Raw genomic sequence first — 12,049 nt, 5'->3', positions numbered from 1 at the left:
CAAAGCTATATTCTATTTAAAACAACATCAGAGAAACATTCTTTCATATACATAGTTTTGTTACAGTAAAATGATGTCCTAATTTAACATGACAATTGTTATATTAGATTTAGGATCCTGGATTACCTATGATCCTATTTATAATTAACTCTTAGGGAGAAAGGTTAGGTGGGTAGAATATGTGCCTTCCATATGCTTGGGATTTTTAGACCATCAATATTGTTAAGATTAGGGTAACTGATAAGAATCTCACAAGCCTGTGAGATTCTTATCAATAAACCTAGATGACAAAATCTGTACACAGATTTTGTTACATAGGTTTCTTGGTGGTGATGAAGTGGCAGAGAGGATCCAGAGGGGTATGTGACAAGGCGAAAGTCTGTAGAAAGATTTGAGTTACAAAATTTGATCAATAAGTTGAGGGAATGATAGAAATATAGAAGGTTGGATTGTATGTTTACTCTTTACTTTTGCATCTTAAATCTGTATGGAGTGACAGGATTTTCCTCTCAGAAACTTTGGTTTTATACATTCTGCATGACAGGTAATCTAGCAAGAACACATGCAATTAGCAGACATCATACATTGGCCTCAGAGCCTTAGTTGCTTAGGTCATAATTTCAGACAACCCAACTCAACCCAGACTCTTGAATAATTTCCATTTCACACCAGTGAAAAAATATAAATTTTCATATGTAAATCCTCTAATTTGTTTTCATTCCCCAAAGAGGATAGGCTGAACTCTTAATTCTACCTCTTGGAAATCAGTAGGCAGATAGTTTAAACACTTAATCATCATCAGATCAGGTTCACGTCTACGATGATTTGTAGTGGATACTACAAATTTATAGTACAAATACTACAAGTACTCTATAGTACTTCATACTACAAATACTATTTGTAGTATGGAGTACAGTAGACAACTGCTGCCATCTGTTCCTAACCCAAACTAGTTTTTATTGTCTGAGCTTTACTGTTGATTTTTCTGAATCGATGCTTTAAAAACTTGAGCTTTAATAGAAAAACTTACTTGCCTGCACTAAAGATTGACTCTGCAACCAACTGAAACCAAAGACCTAGAAAATGTTTTTGCCAACATAGCTGTAAGGTACACAGTTTGATTTTTTTTTCATTAAATAAAGTAAACCAGCAACAAAATGCTGTTTGAATTTATTATGTCTGTGTATTTATATTGTTTTATTATCATGAATATTAATATAAAAAATAGTGCAAAGCAGTCTTGTACTTACATACAAAAATCTTGGATGGCTTCATTGGAAAGATTCATTGTAATACCATCTGTAAGGCCAAGAATTATATCAAGATCAGCGTGAACATCACTGAAGCATGTATCAGCAAACCCTGGCTGGCATTTAACTTCTATATATTAAAAAAAAAAGTAATGATAAACGGTTTTCTTGCATATATTTTCATGCAATTTAAGTTATACTAAAACGCATATGGCAGAAAATGTCAAAATGACTTCATTTGCATCAAAACGTATTAAAAGAAATTACAATAAATACCCATTCTCCCTTTTATAGCCAGGAAGCAAAACAATGTTTGCTTCTGGAACTCATTCAATCACTTTGAAATTTTTCTTAGAATATAAATTTTGGAATGTGGGCTTAATATTGCACTATTTTAAAAGACAACGTCCCCTATCTGAAAGCCTGGAATATTCCCGTTTTATTAGTACTTTTGATCAATGGATTCACTCTCCTAACCTATTTTACACTGTTGTTTTTCATCAGCCAAGTTGAAACATGGCAAAAATCCTACTGTATCATACAGAATCATACTGTAAAATACAAACTTCTTTTACGCTTAAAAGCATGTTTTTTCACTTCGTTATAAAAGAACAGTGGCTATTTATGTTTCTAATACACATAATTATGCTTCGCTTCCTGCTCTCCTGAAACCTTCCTGGTAACTTGGTATCTAATTGTAATATGTTAATGTAAATAAGTACCACTAAAAACTGCAGAGAGTATACTACTGTTGTTGTTGTTATTATGTAGCATTGGCCTTCGAAGGCATCTTAAACGAAGTCAGTGGCTTTCGTTTTGTTTTTCTGAAAGAAGTACAAATATCGAACCAAGTGAAATATCTAGATGATAATTAACAATTTGAATTTACTTAGTCAGTTACATATGCAGTGTGATATTTTCGTATTCGAATGTATGTATTCCAATCACAGTAAGCAGATTCTAAAACAATCATTTTAAACTCCATGATTCGTGAAAATGTTTTTGACAAGTTATTGAAATAATGATAATTTTCGTGATGGAATTGCCGTTAAATGTCACACTATTGCACATTAAGCTCTCTCTTATTCAGCACGATCGCTAACTTATAAAATATATATTCAATTACAAAAACAGCACCTTCCACTTAACAAACCTGCGTGACAATCGCTCTTTGGCTGAAAAGAAATGGATTCCAAAATTCCATATTGGACCGAAGTTGCACAGTCTCATAAGGTATGAAATGAGTTTTCATTATGAAAACAGACAAACTGGCTGGAAAAGATACGCAGTTAACGGACAATAATATACTGGAGCCGTAGCCTTAATTGCTTTGGCAGTAATTCCTGTTAAACCCAAACCAGCTGGTAAAAGACTATCGCTTAAAGTCGACTGCAGACAACATTATTAGCCGATGGAAATATGGGTATTACCTCATCCGAGGAATTAAAGGGAAGATCCAGGAAGCCAATAGCCGGAGACCAAACACTTAGAGGAATGGTGTAGACAACTTGGCAGTCAGATATAGAAATAATCAGCGGGAAAATATCTGCAGGAGTTCTGCTAGTCAGGGCCATACTTATATACAAGGCGCACGAGGCTCTAGCTGGAGCTCCAGAAAAATTAGGACCAATTTAAGGGCTCCAAAACTTGCTAGTCCATAGAGCATATGAAGTGATATGAAGCGATGAATCATATCTTCTGATATAATTGGTGTGAGTGTGTTGACGTAGTGGATACAGAGAAACGCCTGTCAGAGTAGTATGTGAAATTTTGTGGTAGAGATATAATGGTCTTGAACTGTTCCTTCTTGTGGGTTTGGAACTTGGTTGTATTGTTCGGAAGGTAAATATTAACAGATGTGCAACATTCTGGTCAATAGAATGCTTTCTATATTGTAGCAGTTTTTTGGAACAAACGTCTCTCTTTCAACATAACAATATACCATATTAGATACTACAGGTGTAATTGAATTTGAAATTGAATAATTATATTGATCTACACACATTTTCGGTCTCAGTCCAACAAACACCTGTAGGGTGAACTGGGATGTTGGGTGTAAGCTTCAAGAACGGTATGTGGCTGTTCTTCCTTCAAAGTCATGATGATCAAAGAACGGCAAAAAAAAAAATTCATTCATATTCTTATGAACTGTTAGAAAGTATGTCGTGAATGGTAGGAAGGTGACAGGACACCCAAAACGAGGCTCAGATTCTGGTGAAATTTGGACCTTCCATGATGATTTTGATTCCACGGGGACAGAATACAAAGCAACATAATAAAAATGGTAGCAATATTGTGGAATACATATTAGGAAGACAGATTGAGAATTCGTGTACTGCAGCCACTAGCAAAAAGGAGAAACAAGGGTGATATTATTGAGACTTACAAACTTCTGAAAGACTCATACAGGATTTCCGTTGATGGAATTTTTCATTTTATGGAGGGTGGGGAAAGGAGGAGAGGACATTCTTAGAATGCTAAGAATGAATGCTGCCAAGAAGGGAATGAGATCTAGATTTTTCTCTCATAGGGTGGTGGTGTGATTGGAATGGATTGCCATCGGATGCTATGAGTGCAAGCAGTGTGTGAATGTATGATAGCTGGTGTGTGCAGCCTCCCTCGAGGAGTCCCTGGAGGTCTCTCTTAATAATAATAAAAAAAAAACGTGTAAAATTTAAGTTGGTCTGAAATTTGCACACCAAAGCGCTTGACTGCACGAAGGAAAACTTTGTTTCAAATCTAGTCTGCGACTAGAGGAAATTTTTTAAGCCTTTTTTCGACCGGTTCCCGAGTTAGTCGATCTCTGGCACGGGCAAGCGGGTTTTTCTTCCGGAAATTCGGGTTTTTCGTCCCGTAAACCAAGAAAATCGACCGTAGAACCCACACTATTTCAGACATTAAATATATTTCGTTAGGGTTAGGAACCACGAGATGGCGGACTTGTTGAGCCATCTCTCTTCACTTCATGCAGCTTAATTAGTGATAGTCTTGGGCCAGCTATCTCTGATTGTGTGCCGGTGAAGATTGAACTGCCCACTCAGTCTCAAAAGTCAGATAGGGCTAAAACGGCACGGCCCATTTTTATTCCCTATATATATATATTTTTTTAAAATTATTATTATTATTATTATTATTATTATTATTCCCTATACGGGAATAAAAGGCGTTAGCTGATTTATTTATTTATTTTTGAAATTGGTGTGCTTTCATACCAATTTCAACATATTACACATTTAACTATTCTTCGGAGTCTCGTGATCTATAATCCTTTAAAAAGGGGGGGGGGGCAGTTGTACAAATTTGACTTCGATGTTACTGTCCTGATCCTGATTGACGTGAATGCAATTATTATACGATCAGAAACTTTGTCGCGTATGTTTTTGTCGAACATGAACACTTTTAATTTGGTCTGAGCATGATAGTAATAAAAATGGTAGAAAGGTGACCAGGACCAAAAGAATTTGACATTCTAGTGAAATTTGGACCTTCCGTGATGATTCTGATTCCTCAGAGAGACAATACAAAGCAACGTGATAAAAATTATATGAATATTGTGGAATACATCATATTGTGAAGACAAATTGAGAATTTGTGTGCTGCAGCCACTAGCAAAAAGGAGAAACAAGGCTGATATGATTGAGCATAAAAGAAAACAACATGCCTATTTTAGTAGTTTGTCCCTCCACCTTTAAATGTAGGGACAGCATGGTATGCATAATGTTTTCCTGGCATTGTTAATCGATAATACCAGAAGAGCAAGGACTGGATAATGTAGCCTGTGCGGCCATCGCTGCTAACGAAGTACATCCATTCATGTTGACTGGCTTGCCTGATGTGATAGACAATCATTCCATATCTCAGTCCCATTAGGCTGTGATGAAACGAGATATTCGTGATGGATATTTCAGGAGTATTTACCAGATCTTCGCGGAATCGATGCCTTGACACATCGAGACTTTTTAGAAGTGATGGTCCAAACATGCTGTTAGGTGGGCAAAAATTGTCCGAGTGTTCTTCAGCCAACCTACTCTGAGTATAAATCCATTGTGGGCATGGATGTTTTGTGAATGCTATTTAGCTGGTTGATTGGATGCCAGAAATGGATTGCAAAAGCTCCATGTTTGGTTTTAGGCCAGAATTCGTCGATTATCTAATCAATATCATGGTAGTAATGCCTGTCTCCTAGGGCTAAGTTTATGTACCAGTAATAAGTGTGCTGCATGCTTGCTAAGTTGTACTGCATCAAAGTAAATTATGCAATGTTATCCATGACACTTGAAGCTGCTAGTTAACATCCATTCACAGTTCATTTTCAAACCTATCAACCAACTTATCGTTACCCTCTCCACCTTTCATTCTGTTGTTATGTTACTTGCCTGAGGGTTTCCCTCTTCTGGAATGAGTTTTAACCCCATAACTCAAACAAACGTATAACCCCTCACTATTTCAGACAATAATATATTGCGTTAGGGTTAGGGTTCGCGAGGTGGTGGCAGTCGTCTGCCATACTCTCTCTTTGCTGGATGCTGTTTAAAATCATTAAAGAGATAGTTTTGGCCAGCTATCACTGATTGCCTAAGGGTAGAATTTGACTGCACCACAGTCTCCAAAAGTTAGGGCTTACACAGCTTTTCCTACTTCATTTAAGAAATAAAAGGCAGTAAAAGAAATTGAGGAATTTTAATAAAAACACTAAATACCAAATTTCGTTAATTTCCATCTAGTCAGTGCGGAATTATTACTATCAGTTAAAATCTTTTTGCCAATAAAGACTGTCTCCGATTGAAAGCGAATCTGAACCACCTTGAGATGGTCTGATGCCTAAATAAAAAATAAATAATAAATAATAACAATAATAATTAAACTATTGCTTCAACGAATAGCAATTTTAAATGTTTACACCATACCGTTGGTAAATTAAATGTCTGGCGAAATTTAGTTTAATATTATTTAAAGTGTAAAAGGAAATCGACGAATGTCCGAACATGAAAGAAATGTAGCCGCGCCTAAAGAATGGAATCAATTCAGGATTTAATCAGTGTTTTCAGCAATTAAAGAATATAGCTTACGAAATACAGAATGAAAGTTGTAGCCAAAAAAAAAAAAAAATCATAACTTTAAGTATTAAAGCAGACCGTAATATTTATAAAGCGCGAATTAGACGTTGATTTGCCAAGAGGATAGTGAAAATGGCGTTTTGCCTAGTGCTCATACATCTGATTCGCGATTCTGATATTTGATATAAAATGTGATTTAATGAACTCAACAAATATTTTTACTGACAGTGAATAGTCCTACTGATATAGTCAACCGGTTTGGTTCTTGTATAGGCTCATAAAAACTAATTCAGTAGGTAAGTTAACCTTTTTTCCGAAGCAACGGCGATACGCTAGGCCTACTGCCATCAGCATCGCCATTGTTTCATTGCATCAATTATTATTTTAGAAACTACCTATTTTCACAATACGGTAGATAGAAATGGAAAGCATGTCCTGTTCTCCAGAACAAAACGTGGGTCCAACCACAGACCTGCCGTACGAGGAACTCACCTTCAAACAGCTCCTGGCTATTTTCAAGCATATTGGAAATCTGCTACACACAAAATGGCCAGGTAAGGTAGTAGTTCATGAAATCCAAGAAGTTGATACGGACGACGTTCAACTTCTTGAACTACTCCAAGACAACGCTACTGAAAAAACCACAACGGCTGAAGATCATTCCCGTACTGACCACACTGATTTCCAGGAGGTTCGCGCAAGCAAAAAGCGCAAAACTGTGACCTCCGAAACACCAATTATAGATGTCATGGAAGAAGATGGCTCTGCCCCAGACTCACCTACCTCCGCAAGGGAAAAGATCCCCCCGATTATCCTGCGTGAGAAGAACAAATGGATGACTCTAAAGAGCATAATGAACAACCTAAAGATCTCATATAACAATGCAAAGAATATCACAGATGGTGTAAAAATTCACCCTAAAACTGTCACAGACTATCGTAGGTTAACAGCAGAACTAAATTCCAGAGGAATTCAGTATCATACTTTCTCACTAGGTTCGGAAAAAAATCTCAAGGTTGTGATTAGAGGCGTGCCTGAGGATGTCTCCACCGATGAAATCATCACAGACCTGCACTCAAGTGATTTACCACCAATCAAGGTCAGCAGGATGACCAGGAGGGACAAGACTCCAATGCCATTAGTGCTGATCGAGATCAGTCAAACCTATAAACACATATATGACTTGACAACCATCTGTGGATTAAAAATCTCGGTAGAACCGTTAAGGAAGAGAGCTTCTACTGGGCAATGCCATAGATGTCAAAAGTTTGGGCATGCCCAGAAAATGTGTAGAGCCGAATTTAAATGTTTGAAGTGTGGGGTTGGTCACCCAACCAACACCTGTTCTAAATCAAAATCTACCCCTGCTAAATGTGCCAACTGTGGCGGTCCTCACACATCCAACTACAGAGGATGTTTGTACAATCCACGTAACAGGAAATCTGAAGAGGGACCATTCTCTCCTTCCATCAGCTCGCCTACATCTGCGGCTACTTCACAGTCTCCTAAAGTACAGAATAAAAACTCAGAAGCCCATCTGTTGAAAACTGAGGTCCCTCAAAAAACGACTCTAAGCTGGCAGCCCAGGACATATGCGGATGTAACCCGCCCTAAACAGACATCCCTAGAACAGTCAACATCACGCCCAAATATGACAGCTATCATTACTGCATCCCTGGCAAATATGCTATTAGATTTCAGCAGATCTAATCCTTCACAAAGTTCTACTAACAGATTTCTAAAAGATACTCAAGTCATAATTTCAGCGCTCACTAATGAACGGTAAAAAATTAAAACCAGAAGCCCTAGAGATAATAGCCTGGAATGCAAACGGCTTAAGAAATAAGATCCTAGAACTCCAAAATTTTGCCCACAGACATCGGCCAGATCTTCTACTAATAAATGAAACGCATCTAAGACCAGCAGACAATCCCAAAATCTATGGATATCAGTCGTATAGAACTGACAGATCAACCCACAGAGGTGGAGGCACTGCAATTTTCATCAAAAATTTTATCTCTCATCACTCCATAAACATTCCTACTACCTCCAATCTTGAGATCACTGGCATCGAGATTCTCACGAGCTCAGTAGGCAAATTAAAAATTTTTGCAGCATACCATCCACCACAAAAAGCACTACTACCTTCTGATTTGAACGCCATATTTGACACTGGAGAGCCTACCATTGTGGCAGGTGATTTAAATGCCAAGCATTCTACCTGGAATAGCCACTCCACTAACAAAAATGGACAGATACTACAGAACTATGCTGCTTTCAACAACCTTCACGTAATAGGCCCTGCTGATCCCACCCATCACAACACCTATGGTAGGGCCGATGTATTGGACATAGCCATACTGCAGCACATCAGACTCCAATACAATCTAATAACAATCAATGACTTATCATCAGATCATAATCCAATAAGGTTAAAATTAGGAAATCTTGAAAAATCATCCCCACCCCCTCACTCATTTATTCCTTGGGAAAGGCTCTCCAAGATGCTCCCGAAATATATTGGACCTGTTCCCATCATTAAATCAAAAGAGGAAATTGACATAGCTGTCAAAAATCTAACAGAACAGATTACAGCAGCCTGTACAGCAGTTACTACCCCTGCAACCACCCACAAGTCCAACCACCTGCCTGAAGATACTATGAATCTGATTAGGGAAAAAAATAAGGCTAGAAAAAGATACCATAACACTAGGGCGCCACAAGATAAACGGATCTTAAATAGGTTAAATTCTGCAGTGAGAGATGCACTCGCAGCTCATAGAACTCAACTCTGGGAAGAAAAACTGACCTCCATCTCCGCTGACAGCCACTCTGTATGGAATCTTATCCGAAAGATCAAGAACAAAAATAAACCTCTTCCCCCTCTGCAAACAGATTCAGGTCTCATCCACACCGATGCTGATAAAGCTGAGTCAATAGCGAATCATCTTGAAAATCAATGCAAACCTGCATACAGTCACCTTGACATTAGTCATATCTACAAGATACACCGTAATGTCAGATATTCACTCAAGTCTGCTCCCACACATTCTACTCAAATCACACCCACCTCACCTGCTGAAATATATGCTATTATTCAGAAATTCAAAAATAAAAAGGCTCCTGGACCCGACGGCATCTCCAACAAAGTTATAAAACTTCTACCTCGCAAAGCTATTGTTCATTTGGTAAACATAATCAACTCCATACTTCACTACAAGTATTTCCCTTCCTACTGGAAATTGGCATACGTTGTTCCAATTCATAAACCTGGAAAGGATCCCACTCTGCCACAGAATTACAGACCAATCAGTCTCATTTCTAATCTCGGAAAAATTGCTGAAAAGGTAATTCTTACTAGGCTTCAAGATTCTGTACTCCTATTAAACATCCTGCCTGAGGAGCAGTTTGGTTTCAGACAGTTGCATAGTACCACACAACAAATACACAGATTGGTGGAACATATCATCACAGGTTTTAACTGGCGCCAATGCACTGGGGCTGTTTTCCTAGACTTAGCCAGCGCATTTGACAAGGTTTGGCATTATGGTTTACTATACAAGCTTATATCATCCGGTATCCCAATCGGAATCATTCAACTCTTAAAGACGTACCTCTGCGATAGGCGCATGCAAGTAAGACTAAGTGGAGTGGTGTCCTCACAGAAACACATCTTGGCTGGAGTTCCACAAGGGTCCTTACTAGCACCAATCCTATTCTCCTTATACCTGCATGATATACCACACAACCCATTATCTTCAATTAAAGCTCTTTATGCTGATGACACAGCGATATTGGCCAGATCATTAAAGCCTCACCTAGCCATCAAGAAACTGCAAGAAAACCTACTGCAAATAGAGCAATATTTTGCCAAATGGCGTCTCCAGGTGAATCCTCAGAAGAGCGTAGCCGTCTTATTCTCTAGAAGATCAGTGCTTCCCAAAGAAGATATTCTCCTCTTTAACACAAAAATTCAGTGGAAAACAGAGATCAAGTACCTTGGTGTAGTAATGGACAGTAAACTGACTTTCAACTCCCATATCAAGACTCTCTGTGCAAACACATCCAAAACCATAGCCCAGCTCTATCCGCTAATAAACAGAAACAGCAAACTGAGCACCAGAATCAAACTTCTCATATACAAACTGATGGTTCGTCCAATACTCACTGGCCTGGAGCCATACTTCAAACTCAAATATCATTAAATTACAACGCATTCAGAACAAGTGTCTTAGAATGATCCTGGGCGCTCCATGGTTCATCCGAACTGTCCAACTGCACCGCGACACGGAGGTCCCCTATATTTACACCTTCATGCGGACTATAGCAACCAAATTCTTTTCAAAGGCAAGTGTGCATCCTAACAGACTGATCAAACTGGCCGCTGACTATGATGCAACGGACTATTCTAAGCACAAAAGACCTAAAGGCATCCTAAATCCCCTCACTGAGGATTAATCTCCTAGCCCAATCAGGGCGAGCAATATAGCTCATAAACTCTTTCCACTCACAGTCTCTGTTAAGATAGCCGGGAATATGAAAAGCTTTTGCTTCACCCGTTAAGCCAGTAATGTTACTAGTTATTTGAAGAGAACAGTCAACATCTGTGGAAAATATTTGCAATAATGAGAATATAGCTAATAACCAATATAATAATGCATCATCGAATTTCGGTGATGCATTGTTATATTGGTTACCTTATAGAGTTTCTTCACTGATGAAACTGCTCTTATGCCGGAGTTTTAATCTTTTCCCCAAAGAATCCAGTGCCTAGAGATGATAGTAAGATCAATACGTTCCAGCTTACAGTACTTGATGAATTCTCATGTTCCAACGAGCAATATCAGATTTACTGGACTAACCAAAATAGGATAAACTACAAAGTACAAGGATCTGATGAACACCAAACCAAACCAGTGTTATGGTGCTGAATTTTTGACAAGGCTCAATTAGGATTGAACACGAATGTAACTGCTGGTGTATGTCCTTTCTGAAGTCCCCATTCTTGCTGATAAATAATGATGAGATCCAAAAAGGGAATACTATGACTGTCTTCTATTTCTAAGGTGAACTCTATCCTATGGCGAATGACGTTAATCTTAGCGATAAAAAAGGAAGTCCAGATACAGAATCCAAATAGTAAAAATACCATTGACATATATGTGCTGTATGGAAGGTTTGGAATGAATGCTGTGGAGATGTTTTTTAAAATGCTTCTTCTTCTTCTTCTTTCCTTCACGTATTAGGCTTAGTGGCCTGTTACGAGGCTATCCTTAGCCGTACTCGTCCCGAGGATAAGGTGGCTATCCCTATGCTTCCCGGAGTATCCTATATCTGAAGATGCGTGTATTCACGGGGCCGATTTGCCTGCTTGCAGGAGGAAAACTCCAGATAAACTGGGGAGAAAAAACCTGCAGTCCACGCCCAAGACTGGCTATGTCTGAAAAAGATCCTTAAGCTCCTCACGTCGGCGATGGGAATCGAACCCATGACACTCGTTTCCGAGACATATGGTTGCGAAGCGCATAGCCACTTGGCTAACTGCGAGGACTTTAAAAATGCTCCAGGAAGTAATTAGTTAGTATAGAGAGAGCACTTCCCATTGTCATACGTTCTATTATAAAACAAATGAATCCTCTAACGCCTTTTATTTCCCTAGATAGACTAAGCAAAGTTCCTTTAGTTCTAACTTTCTGAGAAGCCAATCCCTCATCCTGATAGTGAGCATAAGCTATCAATGAA

The 12,049-nt window shown here is 38.5% G+C and overlaps 1 protein-coding gene across 1 annotated transcript in view; it reads right to left on the bottom strand.

Annotated features, from left to right (window-relative positions):
- The window catches only part of LOC150108509 (uncharacterized), a 68,321-nt gene that overhangs the window by 35,422 nt on the left and 20,850 nt on the right, over positions 1-12,049 (bottom strand). Inside the window, exon 2 of the mRNA XM_090415927.1 lies at positions 1,251-1,380. Within this exon, the coding sequence (XP_090272053.1) occupies positions 1,251-1,288 (38 nt within the window). The 5' untranslated portion in view covers positions 1,289-1,380. The remainder of the gene's footprint in view (positions 1-1,250; positions 1,381-12,049) is intronic.

The sequence above is a fragment of the Typopeltis vanoorti genome, chromosome 3, assembly GCF_054136105.1.
Source record: "Typopeltis vanoorti isolate ZY-2024b chromosome 3, IOZ_Tvanoo_1.0, whole genome shotgun sequence".
NCBI lineage: Eukaryota > Metazoa > Arthropoda > Arachnida > Uropygi > Thelyphonidae > Typopeltis > Typopeltis vanoorti.
This window is presented reverse-complemented; position numbering and strand designations above follow the sequence as displayed.